Here is a 25,311-nt window from a genome sequence, read left to right as displayed (position 1 = left end):
TTGAAGCAGTACACCTAAACCAAATGATCATATTCAAATGTTTACAAAAGTATGTACGCTTTTTAAGTTCAAAGAGATGACTTCGGCTTTTGAGTTGGCTTACGTGAAGATAATATTATTAGTCACATAACGCAAAAGTTGACAACAACAAAGTCAACTAAAACACTCTGGCTATCTCTTTTAGGGCGGGAGTTTGCAATCGTAAAATTACATAAAAGAACTCAATTTTCTTATATTTCTAAATTAGCCTCAAACCTTTTAAAACTGAGTCATCATCGCTTCCAAGTAAACCCATTCCCAGAGAGAAGTCTAGACAAGAATCCTTCACCAGCTGTTGCCTTCTTCTCTTTAGAAGTGCTCATGTTACTAATCAAAGACCAATGAGTCTCAAAGTCAATTTCATAGCCACACTTTTGCATCATTTCCATCATCTCTGACGCTTTCACTGTATTGTTCTCTACCCGAAACCGATCAATCACTAGCTTAAACATCTCTTGACTCGGCGTTTCGCCTAACCCAACCATTGATTTGATGAGTCTTTCTGATTCCACAACTTGGCATGCCTCACAATACTTATGAACAAGACCACTCCATGTAGTTATGCTTGGACTTAGACCTAACTCCACCATTTCTGTTTGAAAGTCCATAGCTTTACCCAACTGATTGCATCTCAGCAAACCACTGATGACTGAATCATAGCTTGAAGAATCTGGAATGCTTCGGTTCTTTATCATTGTGTTCAACAGATGAACCGCAATGTCAAGACTCCCGTGATCAGATAGTTTCTTGATTAGATTATCGTAGTTACGAGCCATCATACCATCGCGTGTCACACGCATCAGAAAATCTTCAGCTTGTGGAATTTCGCCTTTTGAAATTAGGGACTCGGCGATTTTTGTTTGGACAACTGAAGAATCCAAAATCCAGCCTTTTGATTCTATTACCTGCCACAAGTCAAGAGCTTTCTTCACATTTCCATAGTCACACAGAGACCTTATAACTGCTCTTATGCTTCGCTTATTAGGTTTCATCCCCTCAGAGATCATAGCCGAGAGATATTTCACAGAACTAGGATAATCCCCAGACAAAGAATATCCATGTACGAGAAAATTAAACGTGGTTTCATCAGGCAACAATCCTCTCCCCTGCATTTCGAGCAAGACTTTATTAACCTCCAAGTGATTATTAGCTTGAAACAGATAAAAAATCAGCAGATTATATATGATTACGCCGCCAGGGTTGCTTTGTCCTTGAACCAGAAGAAACTCCTTCAGCCTAATTGCAGACAGAAACTGACGTTCTAAACACATTTTACGAACATATTCTCTGTAACTCATAACCGAACAGATTATGTTCTTCCTCACCAAGATTCCTAGAACTTCCTCAGCTCTCCTCAGGTTGTTACCTTTACAATAACCTTGAAACATCAGATTGTAGATATCGTTACTCGGTAAAGACCCGTTTGATAACATTATCCGTAACTGATTTTCTGCGTTGAACATCATCCCAGCTAAGCATAGTCCTTCTATCAAAGCATACTGGACAGAAGATGAATCTGATTTCTCTGCTAAATTAAATGCCTTTTCTGCTTTGTTAGCTCCACAAAGTCGAGGAATTAACATCAAAGAACTTTCCATACACGGAAAGTGTTTTTTGTCAAGCATTTCGTCGAGTATAGCAAATGCAGTTGAATCATTTTTCTCCTTGCAGAGTCCTTTGATAAGATGATTGTGAACCACTTGCTCCAAAAGGTAACCCTCTCCTTCAAGCCTTTTAACAACAGAATGAGCGATAGATGCGAATCCAAGAACTGTGAGCTTCTCGACAAAAATCCTACACGTTTCTGACTGTGATAGAGGATATGATATGAATATGCGTTCAAAGAGTTTAACCGCTTCCTCCACCAGTCCTTTCCGGATAAGACCTTCCCATAGAGCTCCGCAACTGTTCAAATCAGGTAACCAGTTAGCATTTTGGGCAGCTCCCCACACATTCAGCAGATCACTGAGTGTTTCTTTCTTACAGAAACAACTTATCAAAGATGTGTAAGTTGCGTTATCGATAGGATGATGCATTTGAACCATTCTATGGAAAATGAGTTTGCTATGGCGGTTAAATCCCGTCTTGCAATATTCTTGGACGAGAACGTTGAGTGTTTCTCCATCTAACTGATTAGCCAGCTTTGGCCAGCTTTCCAATAGGCTAACACTTACTTTGACATGAAAACGCGATGCGCAGAGACTCTTCATTAAAACAGCAAAACTCCGACGTGATAGTTTTTGACCCCATCGAGCCATTTCATCATGAAGCCACAATGCTGTTTTCAAATCGCCGTCCTTGCATGCAGCAACAATACGTGAACTAAATTCCGGAAGCGCGGATCTGTCAAGTACCATATTCACCCTTTGCTCGTAAGCATCCAAATCAGTGTGCAAGTATAACCCATTCCCAAGATCATCGAAAAACTCAGCTTTGGAAAGTTTGGAATCATTGTCCCTTTTCAATCTAACAGCTAAGGGATCAAATCCTACCAAACTAAAAGCTTCTGAAAGAGGATCTTCAACTTTAGATGCTTCTATCAACCCATAACTAAACATCACCTTGACAATAGTCTTAGCTTCTTCAAACCGTCTAGCTTTGCAGTATCCAGTTACCATGATCTTATATGTAGACAAGCTTGGCAACATTCCATTTTCCTTCATCTCATCCAGAATACAACTGGTATGTTGCCACAATCCTATTCTAAAAAGCCCACCTAAGATAGCATTATAACTACGCAAATCAGGTTTTAAACCCTTTGATGTAACCTCAGATAAATAAAGAAACCCTCTTTTGATATCTCCTTCATAACAACACCAACCAATCAAGATACCGAAGGTAACTTCATCAGGATTAAATCCTAAGCGCGCAAGCTCCTCCATATATACATAAGCTCTCTCTGAGCCAAACTTCTTGCAGAGTGAATGTACAATCCTATTCCCAACAAACAAATCAGGTTCATATTTAACTTCACCAATGAAACTCAACAAATCCTCAAAGTCTTGCTTCTCGCTGTATCCTAAAGTAATCTTACTATAGATTGAGCTATTCAGGTCACAACCCAAAGCCACAAGCTTTCTCGCTAGAACTCTAGCCTCCTGCACTCTCTGGTCCAAGCAAAGCAACTCAATAACTTTCCCAATTCTATCTATATTCATCTGATCTGATTCAGCCGTCGTCGTCTCCACCCAATCCAAACAAATTCTATATGCTGATCCAGTTCTGTGAAGTCTGACCAAATAATTAATAAGAGTCTGGTAACACGAAGCTACAGGTACTAAACCCTTACGCCTCATCCAATCAAACAGCATAACTGCCTTCCTGGTATCGAAATCATCAACATATTTCCCAATCAAATCGCAGAAAACACCCTCCTTAACCAATGTATCTCCCTGTCTCTCCATCTCCATAAGCAACAATTCAACTTCCTTAACCATACTTTCCCTGATAAGCATCGATGCCATGACTTCACAAGCCTGAGGTAAATGCTTAAACCCTTTATATTGCCCACTAGCCCATCTGAAAATCTCCCATAAAGCTCGAACCTTTCTACTCCCAATTCCATCTTTCTGAATCTCAGATTCAAAACCCAGTAACAGTTCAAGCACATTCTCGGGTTTCAACCCAGGAAATCTCCTAAACCTACGGGTAATATTGGGAACTACATCGGAAAAATCCAAAAGCAAGTCTTTTAGAGAGGAACCAGTAACGTCACGGACCTTCGTTGCCCCACTAAGAGACCTCGAAAGTAAATCAAACGAGGAAGATTCATAATTTCTTGGGATAGCTGAATCATTTCCCGACGAAGAAGACGCTGAGGTAGTAGAACAAAACGCGAAAGAGTAACAACGACATGAGAGAGATGTAACCTTGTTAAGAAAACGAAGGCGAGTGGAAATAGTGATGGAGAGAAGATTAAGCATACGATTGGAGTAATCAATGGAAGTTTACTGCTGCATTCGAGCTCTCTCACCAACCAAAGGTGCGAGACGAACAAAAAGGAAATTAAAAGATCGAAACTACTGGGAAAGCGACACCGTTTCAGCTTATTGTAAATTTGTAATCAAATAGGCTACTGAAAAATTCATAAACAGGCCTAATTTTATAATAAGAAAAATATTTATTGATCCAAATAGTTTTACAAAAGAAATTGATTCATATAATTTTCTTAAAAAAGTTGAGATAAAATAATTTTCTTCTACCAATCTAAAGTATACTCATCATTCAATTCAACATTCAAGAAATGAAGAGGTGGCTCAGACAGGGAAACCAGACAGTCATAGCCACCAAACCGAACCGTCTTTGGCGTAGTCATTCACGCGGAGAGATGAAGTTACCGACAATCAAATGGCCAAAAGATTGGTCTCTTCTTCCAGATATAGCAACCTGTCTTTTAACTCCTGGCAAACACGCATATGTGCAAAGACATATAACATAGAGAGAAGAAGTTTCTATACCTTTCAAGTGGACCAAAAGGGATAACAGATTGATGTTAATGCCCAAAATGGTTCGTTGACAGTAACTGATATTCTCACTCATCTCTTTCCCTGCATAAGATCTGTAACAACTCTTGAGAGACTATTCAGGTAATAGTTTGGGATACGGAAACCTGTAAGTGTGAGGTTTAAGCAAGCTGAAAGTAAAACCAATGCAAGAGAGCGTTTGACAGAAATTGAATAATTCATACATACGGAACTACACGCAACCAAACTAAGGTTTCGGAATCTGATCCAAGGAAAGAAAAGGTAAACTGAAAGACAGACAGCATTACAGCCAAGGCCAACTGGATAAGGTTTTTAACGGGTAGGAACTTGGCAGTATTTTGGTTACAAGCGGACATGGAAAGTTTTGAAACAAACTTAAATATCTCATCCGCATGTAATCGGTTCTCCTAGGTAGAGTTTGGTGGTTCAGCTTTGTCATCTTGTTTGGTGGAAAAGGCTTCAACTGTGGGCTGTGGGGTTGGCTTCAGGCTTCAGGATCTCACACTGTTTTAGTGGGACGGGAAAAGGTCACAAAGGGAAGAAAGCAGTAAATCAGAATCTGACACCGGGACAGATGAGATTAGGTTATGTCATAAACTTGGGACAAACAGCTAGGTAAACTAAGTTTTAAAGAAGGACTTAAGCAAACCATATTATAATCTAACCTTTCTAATCACCCACCAATAGCTTCTAGTAATCATAGTTTCTGCGTCGATAGGTAGAAGAATGGCTGGATAACCTGATGACAAAAACCCATGATCAGGATCAACCACAAAGAATTGTTAGGCAAACGAAAACCAAGATTATGTGCGGTATATCGTCATTAGAAACACTTGATGACGGAAGTTCTAAAAGGTAAACCGGTAAATACTTCATATAGTGTTACAAATACATCAGGAAATAAATAAACTCACCCAGAACTGCCACTGCGTCCAGATGCATAACCTCCTCCATACACTCCATATGGAGTACTACTACTACCACCAACCTACAAAAACACGTCCGAAGAGTCATTAGGTGAGAAATGATATGTTAAAAACATGTAATGAAACCTTTTAGAAGACATACCGGCGGGCCATACGGAGAATAACTCTCAGAAGACAAAGCACTTGAGCCATAACCACCAGGATAAGGATTCCCACGTTCCAGTCTTCTGCTATCTCTACTATCATAGTCCAATCTATCACCAGCATCTGGTGCAACAGGAACATAAGGCAAGACCGGCATAAGTGCAGAAACAGCACTTTCCCGGTCAAAAACATTGGCTCTTAATCTTGATGTAATTTGTATGAGAGCATCCTTGGCAACGTCAAGTTCTCCGGAGATCTGAACATCAAAAATAACTTCTGCTGTTAACACTCCACGTGAAGGGCTTTAAGCGTGAGAGGATAAACTGCAATGGAAATTAGAGGAGTATCATTATGATATTGTGAATTTTATACCTGAACCATCTCATCATCGTCAGATGCAACTTTTGGGAGATTTTCCTTCCCCAGTACGCGGATGTTAGCTTTGGTCATTCTTCTCATCTCAGTTATGATGGCTCCTCCTTTACCAAGGATACAACCAATCCTAGAACTTGGCACAAGAAGACGAGTCGTGAATGAAACAAGTCCAGAATCTCTTTCCACCTTATCACTGCACTTTGGTTGTAGCCGCATAGCTGCTTCTATGGTTGGGGAATATGCGTCCTCAAAAACCTAAAATAGATTATAAATTGTAAAGGAAAAAAAGTTGGCTATACTGTTCTTAACTAAAAGACAGAGCCACTGAAAGAAATTCAAACCTCTCTTGCTGAAATAGTTATTAAACAATCGTTTCCTTCAGTTCTAGAGCTATCAACTTTAATGGTTGCTCTGGTTTCCTGTCGAAGCTGATTGATAAGAGCACCACCTTTCCCTATAACACTTGCAATGTTCTCAACTGGGGAAACTAGCCGAATATAGAACTCCGTTGCTGGTGGCTCATTTGTTGGAGGTTGGTATAAAGGGCGAGACCATTCTCCTGCATCACGTCCATAGGAACCCATCAGCGGTGCTATCCCTACAAGTCGAGGACCACCCGCATGGCTCATCAGTGGAGCAGGAGGATGTCCACCAGACATTGCAGAAGAAAGTAGGTTCTGACTACGTGAAGGATTTTCATGAAGGCGAGAGGCAATCTGATGCATAGCCTTCTTAACAATGAGCATTTCTCCATATATCTAGAAAGAAAAAAAAAAAAAAAAAAGCTTAGTGAAAAAGTGATATCATAAGACATTCGCCATAAGAAAAGGCAATAAAAGTAAAACACATAAGTACCTGAATGAGCTCATCTGAACTCAAAGCACAAAGAGGCATGTTTCTGTCCTTAATGATACGAATTTGAGCACCTGTCTCACTCCGAATGTTCTGAACAATCTGGCCACCTCTACCAAGAATACACCCAATCTGATCCGAAGGAACAAGCAACTTAGCAGTAACTTGATGCTCTCCTTCAGGGCTATCTTCACTCTGTGCATCATCTGCAACTACTCTATCATGGATCCTAAACAAAGCATCCTGCGCAGGAGAAAGAACTTTCTCTCCATCTCCAAATGCATTGGTCTCATCACTAGGGCTATAGATCGTAATCACACGTTCATCACACCCCGGAATTGCTTCCCCTATTCTAATTTTCGATCTAGTCTCCGTTCTCAACTGCTTGACAATGTCACCTCCTCTACCAATAACACTCCCAATCTTTTTAACAGGGCAGAGGTATCTGAATACAGTATCGTCACGATCAATGACAAGTGAATCTCTATCATCACCACGATATCTCCTTTTGTTTCCACCATTGTCATCGTAATCAGACTGAGGACGTGACCTCTTTCTATGGCTATCTCTATGATCCGGTGACATTGTTCCAACAACAAAAAAATAGGGAAACAACTCTGTACCTTCCCATCAAAATTATAAAATTAAACAATCAGAACTCTCCAAATCTATAAGTAACCTGAGTTTTTCAACCAACCACAGTAGAACAAAAATATAACATCCACTATTTTTCAACCAATCACAAAAAAAAAAAAAAAAAAAAAAAAAAAAAAAAAACTATATGCATTTGAATCTATTCATAAATCAATCAATTTTCTCAGAAGATCAAAGAGACAAATCAAATCAGAACTCGGAACACTAGTCTATCAAACGAACAAGCTACAAGTAACCCAAATGAGACAGACTTAAGACGAACTCCAAATAGGTACAATTGGAGATCTCAGAGACGTTTGGATTGGGGAAAAACAAATTAACGAACCTTTGATTCAGAGTCCCCGCAGACGAAATCGATTCTTAGGATTTGGGGGATATCAGTATTTTCTAGGGTTTGCGCGGACTTTAATTAGTTTTTTTTTTTGGAAAAGAGATGGCTACCAACACAGAATATTGATAGTATACAAGTATACTATTCTATACTCAACTATACAAATACATAATGTATATGTATTACATTGTCATATACATCAATTATAACGTTAGGCAGTCAATATCATAGACATATAATTCAGTACACCCGTCAATTGACTCCAATGAAGACCGACGTTGACTTCAGTGTTGACCACCACTTAAAAAAAAATCTAAATTAAAAAAAAATTATTATAGTAAATTATTTATGGGTTTTCATGATTAAAATAAATTTTCTATTCAATATCCAAATATTTTTTATATATCTCTAATATATTCATTCTTATAATTAATTACTTTTTATTTTTCAAGCTAAAGTAAATAGTTAAATAAAAATCATTTATAATTATTTTCAAGATAAAAAAATCATTTATAATAATTTTCAAGATATAAAATCATTTATAATGATTTTCAAGATTGAAAACAATTTATAATTGTTTGAGCAAAATTAATCGATTCGTTCAAAGACTACGGAAACAAAAAACAGATGTTGAATAGTTGCTTTTATTAATCAAATATCGATCGCGAAGTACAAGAAATCAAGTGCAATGAGTCAATCTATGAACTGAGTCGTGAGCCTTGTGGTTTCGTGAAGTATCTTGCTTTTGCTCTCGATTTTGTGTCGTATCATGAAGACGTAGCTCCCCTTTTTATAGAGAAACCTTGTCAACCCTAATCCTTATAGGACTTGGATTCGTGTAACCGCCTCTTTATGAGATAAGGTCGTTTTCCAATATTCCCTGATGACATCAACTTCGAATATTCTCTTGATGAGATCAACTCGAATATTCTCTTGATGATGTCATTTCGTCAAAGGAACGCAGTCGGTGTCAAGGTCCAGTTACGGCCCGTATTGACTCAATGCTTGCCGTTACGGCCCATATCAATATAGTCTTCTAGAGAATACATAATTCTCCATTATTTATAGAATATATCACAATTATAATAGAATTTATCTATTATAATTTTTATGATTAAAATTATGCCCAACAGTTTGCCCTCCACTCTCTTTTTCTTAATAAGAATTTAGAGAATAATGTAGACATATGATATTATTTTAATAAATCCATAGGTATAAATTATAATTTACCAAAGCATATGACACATTACCTTGAGTCTGGCGTAGACTTCTTAACGCAAATGGACTTGTACTCTCGCTTTATCTTTTGGCCCATTACGAGATAACACTGGCCCATAAGCAGCACTATAGACCCATTTCTTTTTGCAGTCGTCTTTCTCACTTGCCACTGTTTGCAAACCCTAAGCCATTTGCGGCTGTGTTTTTTTTGTTGCTCGAAGAAACTTTTCTCAGATCCCATTGACTATTTTCTTGAATAATCTTGGGTAAGTCGATTTTTCCTGCTCCTTAACAAGAATTTTCTATTCCTTCCATTTGTGTAGACCATTGATTATTTTTTCTGATTTATCATTTCACCTTCCCCAGTGGCAATCGGTTTCAGTTTTCCTCATAGAGTCTCTTTCCCCTTGACAATCTTCAGGTAAACTCTCAATCCCTCTCTATAACTTCCCTATGGGTACCCGGCCGTAGCCAGTTTCTAAGGTGACTGTTCACCGTGAATGGGTGACTACCGTGACATTGTAGCTGGCTTATCCTCCGTTGGTGACAGAGTGAAAGTGCGTCGTAGGTCGAGTTCGAGTGTGGATTCTAGCATGTCTCTTAGAAATGTGTCATTAGAGGTGAAGCTATTGCAGAACAACCCACCTTCAGTCTTCAAAGAGGATGACGTTCTTAAGCTGAAGACGACTTACAACTTACCATCGTCTGTGAACTTGAGGCTTCCTCTTCCCTCAGAACGAGCAGCGGATGCAAAGCATGGTGAGGTCGTTGTTTACGAGCTGTATTTTGCGGCAGGCTTGCGGGAGGTGATTCCATCCCTTATTGCAAAAGTGGCTAAGCGCTTTGCAATTTCTCCTGGCCAGCTCTACCCATCAGCCTGGAGATTGCGGACCGCCATTCAAACTTTTGGGGAGTTGGAGTCCATTACCATAGGAGTAGAAGAGGTCTTGTGCGCGTATTTCCTTTTGAAAATTGACACCGACCCTGGAAGATACTCTCTACATACGAGGAATCATCCACCTTTAGCTGTTGACTTTGAGGGACATTCCAGGAGAACGCTTGAAGAAGGATGGCGAGAAAGATATGTCTTTATGAAAGTGGGTGATAATCCGGGTTTCCCTACTTCTTGGTTTGTTGCAGGTGTCAGTTCCAAAGCAAATCTAGCATTTAGGGATGGAGCTCTTGAAGTGGTAAAACATCCGTTGCTTTATCGTTCTGTGGAGTTTCTTACCAGCAAGTTTGCTTTAGAGAACAGTTCTATCTGGGGTTAGAAAGCATCACTTGACTTCATTTTCTTTTTCCAGTTTATGTCTCCCTTGCCATGTGAGCTTGTAGACACACCCGTTTCTTAACGTATCATGTCGCTTCTTGTCTGCAGGTTTCAACATGTCCTATGGTCAGCGGAGCTCCACATCAAATGCTTTTGCAAAGTTCATGGCTGCTTCTGGGAAATTAGCAGAGGCTAATCCCTCCTCATCCGGAGATGAAGTGCAGTTTCTGGGTGATCTTTCCACGCACAAGCGTAAGACTCATGACGACACCGCAAATTCGTCAGAGGCGAGGCGGCTTAGGACTGTTCAGACTGTTGCGGTCCTATCTCCTTCCTCTGAGTTAGTCTCCAGCTCCACTACTTCTATGGCTACCGAGGAATTGAGATGCAAGATTCTCACTCATAACTTTGAATCTCTTGTCGACATTGGGACCAACTCCACCATTGATAGCGTCTATACTGATCTCCTCAAGGTATACTCATTACTGACATGTTTTGCCATTGCAGCAAAGTTCTCCAAACGTTTCCCTTCTTTTACACATGCTTCTTTTCAACAAGTGTTTATAACAGAACTTGCAATTTTGCTTTAGCTTTTGACTTGTAATGCTACTCACTACGTGTTTTGTTTCTTCTCTTTTTGTGGACCCAGGCAATGTCTTCTTTCCATCTCGTCGATAAGAAGTTATCTTCTGAACACCAAATCAATGAGAATCTGAGGCGTGAGCTGGACAATGAGAAGTCAAGAACCGATTTTGCTCACAAGACCATTGCTGCGAAAAGCAATGAAATTTCTAGTCTTGAAGCGAAAGTGCAAGAACTTGATCAGACCATACTCGATCTTCAGGCTTCAGGTTTGGATTTACTGAAGGAAAAGGAACTGCTTCAGCAAGAGATCACGGTCCTCAGAAAACGAGTTGACGTTTTGAAGAATGAGCTTGAGTTTTTCTTGAATGGAGCAGCTATCATAGCTGGATGGGAAGCCTTGCGGGAATGCTTGTTGGGAGAGCAAACCTGAAGATGTTTTCTACGTTGTGAAGATGTTTTCTACGTTGTGAAGATGTTTTCTACAACGTGAAGGTGTTTTCTACGTTGTGAAGATGTATTCTACAACGTGAAGATGTTTTCTACGTTGTGAAGATGTTTTTTACAACGTGAACGTGTTTTCTACAATGTGAAGGTGTTTTCTACGTTGTGAAGATGCATTCTACAACGTGAAGATGTTTTCTACGTTGTGAAGATGTTTTCTACAACGTGAAGGTGTTTTCTACGTTGTGAAGATGTATTCTACAACATGAAGATGTTTTCTACGTTGTGAAAATGTTTTCAACAACGTGAAGGTGTTTTCTACAACGTGAAGGTGTTTTCTACGTTGTGAAGGTGTTTTCTACGTTGTGAAGATTTTGAGTGCGACAACGTTGTGCATGTTTTACATTGTAAAAATGCTTCGCATCGTGATGGTATTCCCTAATGTAGTATCAAGTTATTTCTCCTTGTAAGCAAGTATTTTGCTGTCAAGTATATCACCTCGTACCCAACCATTAGGTGGACGCTGAATTTGTTAAATTCCTACAACGATGTCTCGTTAATATGTAATTGCAGCGAGTGTTTCGCGTTTAGATGACTACACCAAAAATAAATATGTCGTGCAGCTTGCTGCTTGATCTTTTGTAGAGAGCCTATTGTTCATGTATTCATGGATCAACGGCTTCAATACGTTAAACAATCACATGGACGTGTCCTATGCTCTCAAATATGTCACGTAGACGAAAAATCAAGTTTTATTAAAACCATTGTCTATAACTTGAGACATGTAGTGAAAATCCTCGGGAAAATCAAAGAACACCAAAAATAAATGGTGAAAAACCAAAAAACAAAAGCATTAAAAGTAGTATTTTTTCAGATGCAGGGCATTCCAGCTGTTAGGAAGATTTTTTCCTTCATGGTTTTGCAGCTTATAGGCTCCTGACCCACGAACTTCGATGACCTTGTAAGGACCTTCCCAAATGGGACCGAGTTTCCCAGCTCCTTGTTCCATTGTATTTTGAAAAGTACGTCGCAAGACCCAGTCTCCTACCTAAAACGTTCGTGTGCGCACATTTTTGTTGTAGCTCCTAGCCACTTCCTGTTGATAGCACCAATTGGTTATTTTCGCTGTCTCTCGTTTCTCGTCTAGTAGATCAAGTTCGAGACACATCAGCTTCTCGTTCTCCTGCAAGTTAGGGTGTTCGGTTCGTGCCGTTTTTACGCCTACTTCACAGGGTATTACCGCTTCCATTCCATACACGAGTGAAAACGGTGTTTCACCGGTCGATGATTTAGTAGTGGTACGATAAGCCCACAACACGCCTGGAAGCTCTTCTACCCAATTTCCTTTAGACTTCTCTAGGCGTTTCTTCAGTAGTTTGACAATTGTTTTGTTTGACGATTCTGCTTGACCATTAGACTGCGGGTGCCTTGGTGTTGCGAAGCTTAATTTTATGCCCCAATCATCGCAGAAATCTTTAAACTTGTTACATGCAAATTGGGGTCCGTTGTCAGTGACAATCTCATGAGGTACCCCGAATTTGCATATAACATTCTTCCATATAAAGCTACTGACTTCTTGCGCTCTGACTTGGCTGAACGCCTCTGCTTCCACCCACTTTGTAAAGTAGTCAGTCACAGCCAGTAGGAAAACTTTCTGAGCTGGCGCTGTTGGTAATTTTCCGACTATATCCATGCCCCACTTCATGAATGGCCATGGAGAACTGATTGTCTTTAAATTTTCTGGTGGCAGTCTTGAGACATTTGCAAACCTTTGACATTTGTCACAGTGACGAACGAATCGTACAGCATCCTCGTTCATCGTCGTCCAGTAGTATCCGGCCCTCTTGGCTCTTAGCACTAGATTTCGCGCGCCAGAGTGATTTCCACATTCTCCTAAATGTAGCTCGGCCAAGACTAATTGAGCTTCACTCGCCGTAATACACTTCAAATAAGGTCCAGAGAATGATCTACGATATAATTGTCCTCCATTGAGAATATATCGTGCAGCTTGCTGCTTGATCTTTCTACATTCAGCTCGATCCAGTGGCAACACGCCGTCTCGAAGATAGTTGAGTATTGACGTCATCCAACTTGATGTTTCGCTTGTCGTCACGACGCAAGACTCTTGCTTTTCTATGTCTTTTTTAGTCGCTGGCCACTGTAGAATCAGTAGCGGTACATTAACTGAAGTGTCAGTTTTGAGTGCGGATCCAAGGTTAGCGAGTGCATCTGCATGATTGTTCTCTTCTCTCGGAATTTGACTAATCTTGCAGCTACCAAACGCTTTGATAAGCTCCTTCACTACACTCAAGTATCTAGCCATACTAGAATCCTTGGCTTGGTAATCCCCTTGGGTTTGATTGACGACTAACTGCGAGTCGCTAAACACTTTTAAGTTTTGAGCTCCGAGTTCTCGAGCCAACGTTAGTCCTGCTATCAGTGCCTCATATTCTGCTTCATTGTTAGTAGCCCGGAAGTTGCATCTGACTGCTCTCGAAGCTGTATCGCCTGTTGGAGACATGAGAACTAGGCCGAGACCAGTTCCTCTAATGTTGCTAGAACCATCGACATAGAGCTTCCATTCCCCGTTTCTTGTCCCATCCAGAAGCGTTTTTACCTCTTCTATCACTTCTCGGACCATGCTTGGTGCGAATTCAGCAACAAAATCAGCTAATGCTTGCGATTTTATGGCTGTGGTCGGTCTATAAATGACGTCATACTCTCCAAGTTCGACTGCCCACTTAGCCAATCTCCCTGACACCTCTGGTTTGTGGAGCACCGCTTTTATAGGAGACGAAGTTACTTCAACAAACAATTGGTCTGATAAGAAATATGAAGCAGGAGTGGCTACGAAGCTGTTAAGATTAACTTGTCCTTTGTGACAATGTGAAGTTGCATTATGTATATGAATAAATAAATAAAACTCTTACGGAATTAGCCTTGCAAAGAACTATTAAGCTGTTCAAAATATAGGCCACTTTATAGTTCATAGTTTATATAAGATGTTTCAAAATATAAGATGTTTTAGAGAAGTTTTTTGTTTCATAATATAAGATGTTTTTAAGTTTCTATGCAACTTTTAGATTAGTTTAGTATTTTATATCATGCAGTATTGTTTCTGATTGGTTAAACTTGTTAAAAGTAAAGATTTCTTAATTTGCGTACTTTAGTTAAAACATCCTATATTTTGAAACGGAGGGAATACAATATATGAGGGATTAATTAGCTTTACTAAACTTTAGCCATGTTTGAGTGCTTTGAGTGAGAGCAAACATTAGGTTAATAAGTTGTTTGTTTATCTGACGCCTTGGAACTAATTAAGTAGTCCTTCTCAACTTTTGTTCAAAAAGATTCAGTTTTTTTAGATTTAGGGCCAAACAGCTACTGTGGAGATTTACTTCCTCTATACATCAGGACATTGTCCAAACACTTGTCTGGAATCATGGCTAGACCAGAACGATAACTAAACATCCTTGGATCATATTCAACCTGAAGACAGTTATAGAGCAAGAGCAACACAAATCTAGAGGGTCAGAAACCCTTGAGTGTTTTAGAAGGTTTTCCTTTTCAAGGAGCCTTCAACGGTGGATGTTGGCGCTGATGAGAGTCGTTTTATAGTAAGTCTGATGGGAACATGGCCTGTCCGGAGCATAAGCAGCATAAGGGCTCTCGATGGGAAGTTTTGGTACGTTTGAAACAAAAGGAGGTGAGATTTGATGGAAGGTTGAATAAAGTCACGGTTTTCAGTCGCCTTCCATTAAGCTTTTTAGTTCTGCACGTACATCTCCATGATGCAGATTTCTTACCGTAATTTGAATTAAAAAGAGGTAATTTAGATTACCTTAATTCTGCTACCACACCAAAGGAATGATTCTCTCTGTGATAGACTCCCTCAATTGCTAGGGAAATACCGTGAGTCTGCGGTATACCAATACGTCACTCGTTCCCTGGTGAGAAACACTCAACACATGCCGAGTCACTTATACCACTTTGATGGGTGAGAATTGGTGACCTAATCCCTATTTAATAATTACTTAAGCGCACAACTCAATTACCCGGTTTACTACGGTTCGCTAAAGATTTATATATAGATCAAAAAACATACTACAACTGATCAATTCTCGGTTTAATTACGGGTTCGTTAAAGATTACGGTAATCAAAAATTCACCAAGAGAACAAAATGAAAAAGCTCAACGATAATCAAAAACTGGTGATGAAAATTTGGAAATTTATATGTATACTATAAGCTTTTGGAGAGAAAAGACTAAGATTATCGTAGCACTAGAGAAACAAGGTCCAAACGGAAAATACAAGACAACAAAACTTGAAACATATATAGAAAACAGAAACATATATATGGTTAAACAACCCTAGCTAGTCAGCACTGGTGGCTGTACCAGGGAACGGAACGAACCTCCTACCAGCATTGCAATAAGACCAACCTTCTGTCGAGGTGCGTCAACCCTAACCGTTCTGACATTACCATTGTGTTGATGATCACCCTGCTTCTTCCATCTAGATCGAATTCATAGCCACAAACGAACCTTAGTGCATGGCCCATGAGTTTCTCTTCACAATAAGGTACTAGTAGTAGTGGCACGAGTTACCTGCCTTGAGAATCGGCTTCTCTCACCACCAACTTGACCAATCATAGCCCTGCAACCATTGGGGACAATCTTCTTCGAAACATGATGGCATCTTAGATTCTTAATCCTGTCAAAACATATGATTAAATTCGTCTTGTGAAACTACAGAATGTATAAACCAAAGATATATTGTTGTATACTAAAAGAGAATGATTAATCATAGAATCAGCTCAAAAGCAAAATAGAAAAGCTACAATCAAAAATAATGTTTTCATCAAGATATGCATTTACAAGAAGACTACATGATGAGTCCATTTTAGGCACGCACATGGAAGCCTTGGGAATCACCGAGAAGGTTTGCAGCACGCTTAAATCAAAAGTAATTTAAATTACTTCAATTCGGCTATTTAACAAAGGCATGATTCTCTGCAATAGACGACCCTGCCGGTAGCGAGCAGGGTACCACCAACTCTCGAACCCTGGTGAGACTCTCAACCATGCTGAGTCACCACCACTTTAACGAGACAAGAGTTGGTGATATTGCCTCTAATAATTACTACTTAAAGTCTTAAAACATACAACTCAATTACCGGTTTAATCATCCAGTTTACTAATATTTTCTTCCGGTATCAGAAACAAGTTACGCTTTATGTATTAAAAAATTTCAAGATTCACAAAAGAAACAAACCGAATACTTTCAAGTGCAATATCGTTGAAACAAGAGCACTTGGGTAAAGATTTCTAGAATGAATGAGAAATAAAAATTCACGCTTGCACTTTACACGTAATACTTAAAAAGTACATAATTTTCAATATACGCAATAGCACAAAACGAAAAACATTGTGTAATGAAAAAATGCAGTATGATGCATAGCATAACATAAGCTTTTCGAGAGAGAGAGAATAAGGTCATAAAAATCTTTTAGGATTTCAGAACAAGGTTCAAAACGAAACACAGACAACAAAACTTGAAACATAGAAAACTGAGAAACAAAAGTTTATGTTTAACTCTAGTCGGCCTTGGCGGCTGAAGCAGCAGCTTGACCTCTGAGACGACCAGTCCTCCTTGCAGCAATAAGACCAACCTTCTGCCCTGGTGGTGCATCACGCCTAACAGTACTGGCGTGACCAATGTGCTGATGGTTACCACCTCCATGAGGATGCTCCACTGGATTCATAGCCACACCACGAACCTTAGGCCATGAGTTTCTCTTCACACGATACTTGTGGTACGCGTTTCCTGCCTTGAGCATTGGCTTCTCAGTTCTTCCACCCCCAGCAACTTGACCAATCATAGCCCTGCATCCACTTGGGACAATCTTCTTGGAACCAGACGGCAACTTAACCCTATCCAAACCATTTCATCATGTATTATTAGTCATTGTGAAATACCAAAAGTAACAAACAAATACATTGTTAACTACCACAAAATAGCAGTATAATCATAGATATTGAATCAAATGCTACAATCAATATCATATTAGCATTTACAATAGCTTTCCCACTTTCTAAATGACGAAATGATTCCATTACGAGCAGCATAAGCTACACTAAACAATCGACAAATCTGAAAATGATATATAAGCAATTCATTCAAATCATCATAATCAACCACCAAACAATACTCAGATCTGAAAATGTTATCAACAGCAAACCATGAAATGTGTAATTACGAGTTACAAAAGATTGGATTAGAGAAACAAACCTAGTGGTGTCGTTGTCGGGGTTGTGAGCGATAACAATGGCGTAATCACCTGAAGCTCTAGCGAGGACACCACGGTCACCAACGTGATGCTCAACGTTGCAGACGACGGCTCCTTCAGGGATAGATCTAAGAGGGAGAACATTTCCGACGACGAGAGTAGCTTTCTTACCGCAGTACAAGAACTGACCGGTGTACATACCTTCGGCGGCAACGAAGAGCTCCTTCTGTTTCTTGAAACGGAAAGGATGACGGAAAGTGACGCGAGCAAGCGGCGCACCACGTCCTGGATCGTGGATGATCTCCGTCACGACGCCCTTGAGGTAACCATTTCGCTCGCCGAAATCGAGGCTGCGGAACTTGGCCGGACCTTTGCGGTGGTGAGTGTGGGATTTGAAGACGGAACCCGCTCCCTTACGTTGAGCTCTGATGACACGACCCATGGTGGAATGCTCTCGGCGGCGGCGACGATGTTTACAATTTTTTTAGGGTTTTGAGATCCAACTTACTATGAGTGTAAAATTCGCCCTTTTATCCTGCAACCTGACGTTTGTTCAAACCCTAATGGGCCTTTATGGATTACTTCGATCGATATGGGCCATATGAAACCCAAACCTATAACGCTGAGAAAAAAGCCCTTGTACAAGAATCTTCCAAACCCCATCACATTGATGAGAGAGTCCCCCTATTCGGTATGTTTAGTCCCGGATTTCGGATTCAGATCAGACCGATTAATCCGGTTGCTGACCGGATCAAAATGGCAAATAATAATATCTAGATGCAGTATCAAGTTGCAGTATATGGACGCAACATCTAGATAATGTTCGTTTGTGTTTTCGTTCATGTATTCATAAATTGTATTTCGATTCAATTATGTTTGTCTTATAATTTGATATTGTATCTCAATATAATATATGTAAAATACCAAAAAAACCTTTATTTTATGTTAAATATGTTTTAGTGGTTTAAATTTACTTATGTTTTTTTACTTATTTTCATATATATTATATAAATATTTAAAAATGAGATTTTGTATTTTTGGTAGAAAAACAAAATTTTGCAGTTTTGGCGGGAAAACAAGATTTTGCGAGTTTGGCGAGAAAATAAAATTTTGCATTTTTTTGCCGAAAAACGTAATTTTGCAGTTTTGGCGGAAAAATAGATTTTGTGGTTTTGGCAGAAAAACAAGATTTTGCGATTTTGGCGGGAAAACATAATTTTGTGGTTTTGGCGGAAAAACGAGATTTTGGCGGGAAAACGAGATTTTGCGGTTTTGGCGGGTAAACGAGATTTCGCGAGTTTGGCGGAAAACGTAACTTTGCAGTTTTGACGGGAAAACATAATTTTGCGTTTTTGGCGGGAAAACGTAATTTTGCGGTTTTGACGGAAAACGTAACTATGTGGTTTGACGGAAAACGTAAATTTTTGGTTTTGGCGGGAAAACAAGTTTTCATGTTTTGTGTTTTTTGGTAGGAAAACAAAATTTTGCGGTTTGATGGGAAAAGCGAAATTTTGCGGTTTTGGCGGGAAAACGAGATTTTGCGGGTTTAGAGAAAAATGAGATTTTGCAGGTTGGTAGGTGAAAAATTGGAATTTTAGAGTTGTACGTATATTAGAATTGAGAAAAAATATTTTGTAATTATTTAATTAAATAGGGGTATTTTTGACTTTTACAAATTATTGATGAGTTTATCTCATCCAAACTCTCTAAAAAATTTCATCCAGAAATTCAGTTTTTTGGATGATTTTTTAAAATGTATCCAGATATTGTATCTAGATGAGTTCCTAACTGTTACTAAACGAACAATAATAACATTTGCATCCATATATTACATCTGGTTTACCAAATGAAGATGACGTATATAATATACCACTAGCATGTATAATGGCAACAATAACTTATTTAATGCAAAAAAACACCTCCAAAATAACAATAAACAATTATTTGGAGAAACACATAATATGGGCAAGCTAGCTTCTGAGCAGACCATTTTTATATGTTACTAACCTACGGTTTGTAGTACTTTGTCCAATCCGGATTATAAATTCAGATTAACGAGGACGCTAACCGAAATCAAAATTAGTAAATCGCAATATTATTTACTTAAAACTGATTTGAACTTAAGATAAATTAATATCAAGCTGATGAATCTAGATGAAATACTATATATATAACAATGAGTCTTATGATACTTTGAGTTTGAGATATAGGTTATTAATAGGTTATTATAAAATGATGAGATGATGTTATGAAACTGGATATGATTATGAAAACATTTCTAATTCGTCGATGATATATCCACTAGCATCTATGATGTCAACAATAGCATATTTTAATTCAAAAATAAACAATTGTTTGAGAACACATAATATGGGCAAACTAGCTTCAGAGGGGACAATGCATTTTTAAAATTGTTATCCAAAAAAGAAGAGAAATGAAGAAGATTAATGTGATCATGATACCATTCTGCTTTGCTAGGAAGGTGGACATGATAGTTTGGCGATCTATGTGTTCTGCTCAAGATAAAACATAATGGGGACATCAAATTAGCTAATCTGTATTACGGAAGATTCTTTTGGTTTTAGGTAACAACCATAAATAATACGCATAGATACAAAATATGTGGAGGGACTGGGTTTGGTAGGACCATAATGATCTATCAAAAAAATCTGACTCAATAATTGATATCATTACACATAATCAAATCTTTTTAGAGTATTACTACTACTTGCTAATTAAGACTACGTACATGGTAAAAGAAATGAAACAAATACGGTAATTAACACTCCAACAATAAAATACTACATACATACATTATAGCAATAGCAATTCTATTGAGGTGACTAAATTAAAATATCGAATGTGTTATATATTTCTATCACTATTTTTGACAAATGGCAGCCGTGATATACGGTTGAATAGTTTTAGTCAAATTAAAAGGTTAAGAACGTGAGTTAAGAACGTGAGTTATGAATTGTTGGACTTGGAGCATCCATGTATATAATATAAAAAAAATCTCAACATATATTAACTATGCGGATTCATATAATACATAAACATCGTTACCACAAGTCCACAAGATGATCAATGATCATAACCAATTAATTTGTAGAGAGTTAACTAGCTATAATCCTCTCAAGATGAACAGTCAACCTTTTTACGTTGCCTTGAGGGAAAAAGTCTCCCACTCCACCCAACCCCAACTATTACAAAATATTAAGATTACTAACAAATTTAGTTTAAGAAAAAGAATGAAAAAAACCCCAAACGGGTTAATAATGCCTAACGAAGCTTCTTAGCCATGTTCTTCCGTCTTAATCAGAAAATCCTTAAAAATGACTTTTTTTGTTTCTTGTTTTTGGATCTATCTTCAAGAATCTAAGAAGATCGAGCTTTATCTAAACATGGAGATAAGTGACCTGAAGAAGACTTCATCACAAGGCAAGGTTATACCCATATCATGGTTAAACCCAAACTCTTCCTCAGCTCGGTGGAGCAAAGTTTGGAACTCGGAGTGGTCGAGCCAAGAAATGGGAACGATGTACCGACTTCGGTTCTGTCCAACGTAAACCGGAAAATGACCTTTTGGCACGTCTTGAGGAAGATCATCTTCTTGGTTCTTCATCTTTCTTAGACTCGAGCATCTCTTTACCATTTGCTTGATAGATGCCTTTTGAGACAACGTTGCTTTGCTCGATCTCTTTATTGCCATTGTTCTTCTTTTCTTTTCTTCTTTTGTTTTTCGTGGATTTAGTTTTTGATTGAAGAATGATATGGAGGTAAGGGGTACAATGGAGAAGTATTTATATGGACAGTTTAGAAGGCTAATAAATTAATATATTGATGATAGTTGATGCAGTATTTTACTATACCTTTATAAATTGGGTGTATAGTTTTTTTCTTTTTTCTTTTGTCATCAAATTGGGTAGTATAGTTATTGATTGCAAATAAATATAGGTTTGGTTCCTTATGACGTTGACCAAATAGTGACAATAATATCATATATGTATTAAATGTATGTTACATTCAAATTTGCATGTAAATATACAAGGACAAAATATCAAATTATGTTGACTAACAAATAACAATAGGTAAAACTAAAAACTGTATACCTTCATAATTTGGTTACCTTACAATATTTTAGATCATAATTAGATTGATTATTATGACGTTGACACAATTTGTGATTAGCTAGATTTATATGTATCTCGTACCCAAAAAATCAAAATCGACGACTAACCATTAGAAACACATGAGTGGTTTTGCATTGGATAAAAATCAATTAAAACACACGTAAACACGTATATGTATATTTTGGGGGAAAAAATTACAAAATTAATTTGTGAATTTGTGGCAAAGCATGAACCCCGTACATGGATTCGAGTTCTAGTTTCACTAGGCCTTCCAAATTAAGATGGCGGGTACAATGTATTCCAGAGACTTAAGTCCGATGAAACTGAACTTCCTAAAGCTAATCACATAAATAGAAAAAAATACTAATGATATCTATATAAATCATATATGAAGAAAAAAACTAATTAAACCAATCAAATTTCCTGTTTTGATTCATTAGGACACCTAGCTAGATTCTTTGTTCTTGTGAAAGCAAAATCATGTGAGATGTAGGAGGTGAGGGCAAATAAAACATCGAGGACAGAACCAACAAGGACAAGAGAGAGATGCAATAAAAACTGTGAAAGAATGTATACAAAACAAAGTTTGGTAGGGACTATAACATTGCCCTACAATGTCTCTTATTGCCTTTACATACTTAGACAAGTTTACAAAACAAATGTCCATTTTCTTCTCTTACGTCCCTTTAAATATCATATAAATGAGCCAATGGCCCCGTTAGATACATATCTATTTAATGTACAGTTGTACATAGATTACGGACGAAGTAAAAGAGATTTGTAAGTTGTAACAAAAGTACGTACTTGACGAGATACATATATATAAGGACTCGACATAAAAGATTGCGCAAAACCATTGTCTTTATTTTGCATATACGTACAAGTGTATTTTGTTAATTACAATTGTACATTATTGAAACGTAACAGAAAATATATATATATATATATATATATTTTGCCTCATCAAAAACAAAAAACATAAGAGGACACGTTGTTGTTATTTTTTTTTTGTTTTTATTTCTCTCTTCGAACAATGTCATCTTGATCTAAGACAAAACTAATCTTTAGAGTTAACATTTCAGATTTTACAATAGTGACCAAAAATGTATATCCAATAGATAGAGATTTTGTTTCTACACCCTTGTGACTGAATCACCACTGTTTCACTTTTTTTTTTTTAAATCACTTGAAAGTCCATATTATATGTTTTTTTTATACCATTTTTTTTCTTCAATAATGGTTATTAGAATCTATACATATTCTGAAATACTCTTGAGATAATTTTTTTGTTAAAGAAAATACTCTTGAGATGATGATCGTTTCTTTGTCAATTTTCATTTTGTCTTTTAATAATACATATATCCTATATATAAAAAAGATAATGATAAAGGATATATGTTCCCATGTGAAAATTAGAACATTAATGCTTTAGGCTCGAACCTAATCTTTTGTTTTGTTATGAAAGCCATCATCATCGAGGCCGATGCTTGTGTTCACGTACTTCTTCGCCGTCCTTAATGATACTATACCTTCTTTATTTCTCTTTGTCAACGTTCAACTTCTTCTTCTTCTTTTTTTTAACTTTTCTTATTGGATCAAAATTCATAATGAATCAAAAGCATACTAGAAACGTTTTTCTTAGTATAAAACCTTGGTAATTTCTTGCCGTCCTTATTGTTATTTCACTTTTAAGCCACCCAAATCAAAAGCGATGTCACTTATTAGATCACTTTTATTCAACATTATATACAAAGAGAAACACAAGTTAGTCTAAGAAGAAAAAACAAGTAAAGAAAAGTCAAAAAGATGAGTGGTGTGGGATCGAAGAGTGGGACAGTGAGATGATGTGATGTATGGCTGAATATAAATGGCGCCACCTGTTGTGGTTGTAACTCGGAGACACTATCAATTCATTCCTCGTTGAGTGTTGACATCAACCGAAAGCCCCAACACTTCGAATCTATGATTGATAAATCTTCCTTGAATGCAAATGGATGATTTAAACTAAGAAGTTAAAAGAGTTGAATAAGTATTTAGTTATATTATTATTATTGAGATAAAATAAGTTAAGAAAATGATTCAATCCGTTCAATTATAAATGGTTGAATGAAACTCATTCATTTTTTTTCCATTCTCTCATTAGTCTAATTGTCTCATCTTTTAATATACTGATTTTATAATAATTTCTTTATTGATTTATATGTTTTATATTTTTTATATATTATTTAAATTAAAAATCATAAACCTATAAGTAATATTTATATATTATTCAAAATTAAAAATCATAAAACTATAAGTAATCAACAAAATTTTAAGTTTTTGGTGACAAATTTTATGAGATTTAGTACTGGTTATCGGATCTTGAGTTTTAAAAAAATTCAAAGTTCGTGAATTTTTTTTTAAAGATTTATTCGGTCGCCCCAACTTTTAATTTAGTTGTTGCATGTTCTATTAATAAATTTAAATTTATATTATTAAGCACAGATTATAAGATTTTTAAAAAAATATATATAGATATGATCACAGAAAGTCGCATGTTCAACATAAACACCTCAAGAATTAACAAAAAAATAAATAGCACTTTCTTTTTTACAAATATACTCTAACTTGCAAATAATGTTAGATGTAACTCATGTAAGTTAAATTTGTGTATATTTTAGGACAAAACTACAAGAAAGTTGAATTTATGTATATTTTGGGACAAAACTACAAGTAACATTTTTTTGTTTTTGACATAAGTAACATATATTAAGTTTTCAAATTCGAAGAATATATTTACACTTCTCGTCATGATAGTTTAGATTTGATATATAAATTATTTGTCATTTTCAAATTTTGAAAGTAGCATGACTAGATTATGAGTTAAATTTCGATTTTTTTCTGTGGGTTTGATCTGTCTTTTTTTTTTTTTTTTTTTTTTTTTGCAAATTGAGGGTAAAGATGTTATTTGGAGGGTAAAATCAAAGAGAAATAGATTGGGGAAAAATAGATTGATAAAGAAACAAGAAGAAGACAAGGAATTGGAAATAGAAGAGTCAAGAAAATAAGAAGAGGCTGATGTGTGAAGGGTCCATTGTCTTGAAATCATAAGACTCTCCCATGTGGATACTATCCAAAAACCTAAAACACCACCTAAGCAAAGAGGGGTCATAATACATAAACAGACATATATTCTTCACCTTCAACTATGAGCCACCAGTTTCATTTCTTGGATAACCCTAAAGTGGGGAAGTTCATTTCCCATGTTCTATGGCCACAATGAGAAACAATGATTTCGACATCTTTGTCTCTCTCCCTCTTTCGGTTTCCAAGGTCACATGTGATTTTTTTGAATTTCACTTAACAAGAGCCTGATAAACGTCATTGTCAAGGTCCCCTCTCAGTGAGAAGTGAATGTGTGTCTCTTCTATAAACTAAACAAGTCTGCAAATGCCTAAATTCGATTCAATCTTCCTATGAAAATGACAATTAGTAGACAATACCGGTTTCTCAATGCCTCCTCTGCAATCCAATGAAAGCATGAAAGATACAGAGCTTTACCTTTAGGATACTATGTCAAACAACATGAT

At 37.3% G+C, this 25,311-nt stretch overlaps 4 protein-coding genes and 1 pseudogene across 14 annotated transcripts; 1 reads left to right on the top strand and 4 right to left on the bottom strand.

Annotated features, from left to right (window-relative positions):
* Positions 1–99: 99 nt before the first annotated feature.
* LOC104735549 (pentatricopeptide repeat-containing protein At5g15280, mitochondrial-like) lies at positions 100–4,109 on the bottom strand. The gene has a single exon (XM_010455360.3). The coding sequence runs from the start codon at positions 3,960–3,962 to the stop codon at positions 273–275; it is 3,690 nt and encodes a 1,229-aa protein (XP_010453662.2). The 5' UTR covers positions 3,963–4,109; the 3' UTR covers positions 100–272.
* A 30-nt stretch (positions 4,110–4,139) lies between these two features.
* LOC147921152 (RNA-binding KH domain-containing protein RCF3-like) lies at positions 4,140–8,003 on the bottom strand. 7 transcript variants are annotated; one of them, XM_087502037.1, is made up of 8 exons: positions 7,800–8,003; positions 6,824–7,437; positions 6,310–6,726; positions 5,966–6,223; positions 5,592–5,849; positions 5,438–5,511; positions 5,189–5,262; positions 4,140–5,082 (listed from the first exon to the last, which is right to left on the bottom strand). In XM_087502037.1, the coding sequence occupies exons 2-7, from the start codon at positions 7,403–7,405 to the stop codon at positions 5,214–5,216; spliced, it is 1,638 nt and encodes a 545-aa protein (XP_087358163.1). In that variant the 5' UTR covers positions 7,406–7,437; positions 7,800–8,003; the 3' UTR covers positions 4,140–5,082; positions 5,189–5,213. The 7 variants fall into 7 exon arrangements, with proteins under 7 accessions (XP_087358163.1, XP_087358161.1, XP_087358165.1 ...); XM_087502035.1 differs by having other exon boundaries at positions 4,140–5,027; XM_087502039.1 differs by having other exon boundaries at positions 4,140–4,597.
* A 1,148-nt stretch (positions 8,004–9,151) lies between these two features.
* Positions 9,152–11,782, top strand: LOC104773992 (uncharacterized). 4 transcript variants are annotated; one of them, XM_087502365.1, is made up of 5 exons: positions 9,173–9,289; positions 9,390–9,444; positions 10,164–10,289; positions 10,402–10,766; positions 10,943–11,782. In XM_087502365.1, the coding sequence occupies exons 4-5, from the start codon at positions 10,410–10,412 to the stop codon at positions 11,306–11,308; spliced, it is 723 nt and encodes a 240-aa protein (XP_087358491.1). In that variant the 5' UTR covers positions 9,173–9,289; positions 9,390–9,444; positions 10,164–10,289; positions 10,402–10,409; the 3' UTR covers positions 11,309–11,782. The 4 variants fall into 4 exon arrangements, with proteins under 4 accessions (XP_010496966.2, XP_087358491.1, XP_010496967.2 ...); XM_010498665.3 differs by having other exon boundaries at positions 9,182–9,289; positions 9,549–10,289; XM_010498664.3 differs by lacking the exon at positions 9,390–9,444 and having other exon boundaries at positions 9,152–9,289; positions 9,445–10,289.
* A 5,028-nt stretch (positions 11,783–16,810) lies between these two features.
* On the bottom strand, positions 16,811–18,208 carry LOC104767110 (large ribosomal subunit protein uL2z). Its single transcript, XM_010491143.3, has 2 exons — positions 17,612–18,208; positions 16,811–17,253 (listed from the first exon to the last, which is right to left on the bottom strand). Exons 1-2 carry the CDS (start codon positions 18,049–18,051, stop codon positions 16,917–16,919), a joined length of 777 nt encoding a protein of 258 aa, XP_010489445.1. The 5' UTR covers positions 18,052–18,208; the 3' UTR covers positions 16,811–16,916.
* Positions 18,209–20,610: 2,402 nt separating this feature from the next.
* LOC147921151 (protein SMALL AUXIN UP-REGULATED RNA 10 pseudogene) lies at positions 20,611–21,378 on the bottom strand (annotated as a pseudogene). The gene has a single exon (XR_015591482.1). The product of XR_015591482.1 is annotated as a protein SMALL AUXIN UP-REGULATED RNA 10 pseudogene (transcript).
* Positions 21,379–25,311: the final 3,933 nt, after the last annotated feature.

Source organism: Camelina sativa, chromosome 19, assembly GCF_030686135.1.
Source record: "Camelina sativa cultivar CO46 ecotype springtype chromosome 19, ASM3068613v1".
Classification (NCBI taxonomy): domain Eukaryota; kingdom Viridiplantae; phylum Streptophyta; class Magnoliopsida; order Brassicales; family Brassicaceae; genus Camelina; species Camelina sativa.
Note: the sequence above shows the minus strand (reverse complement) of the source record. Positions and strands in the feature narration are given on the sequence as shown.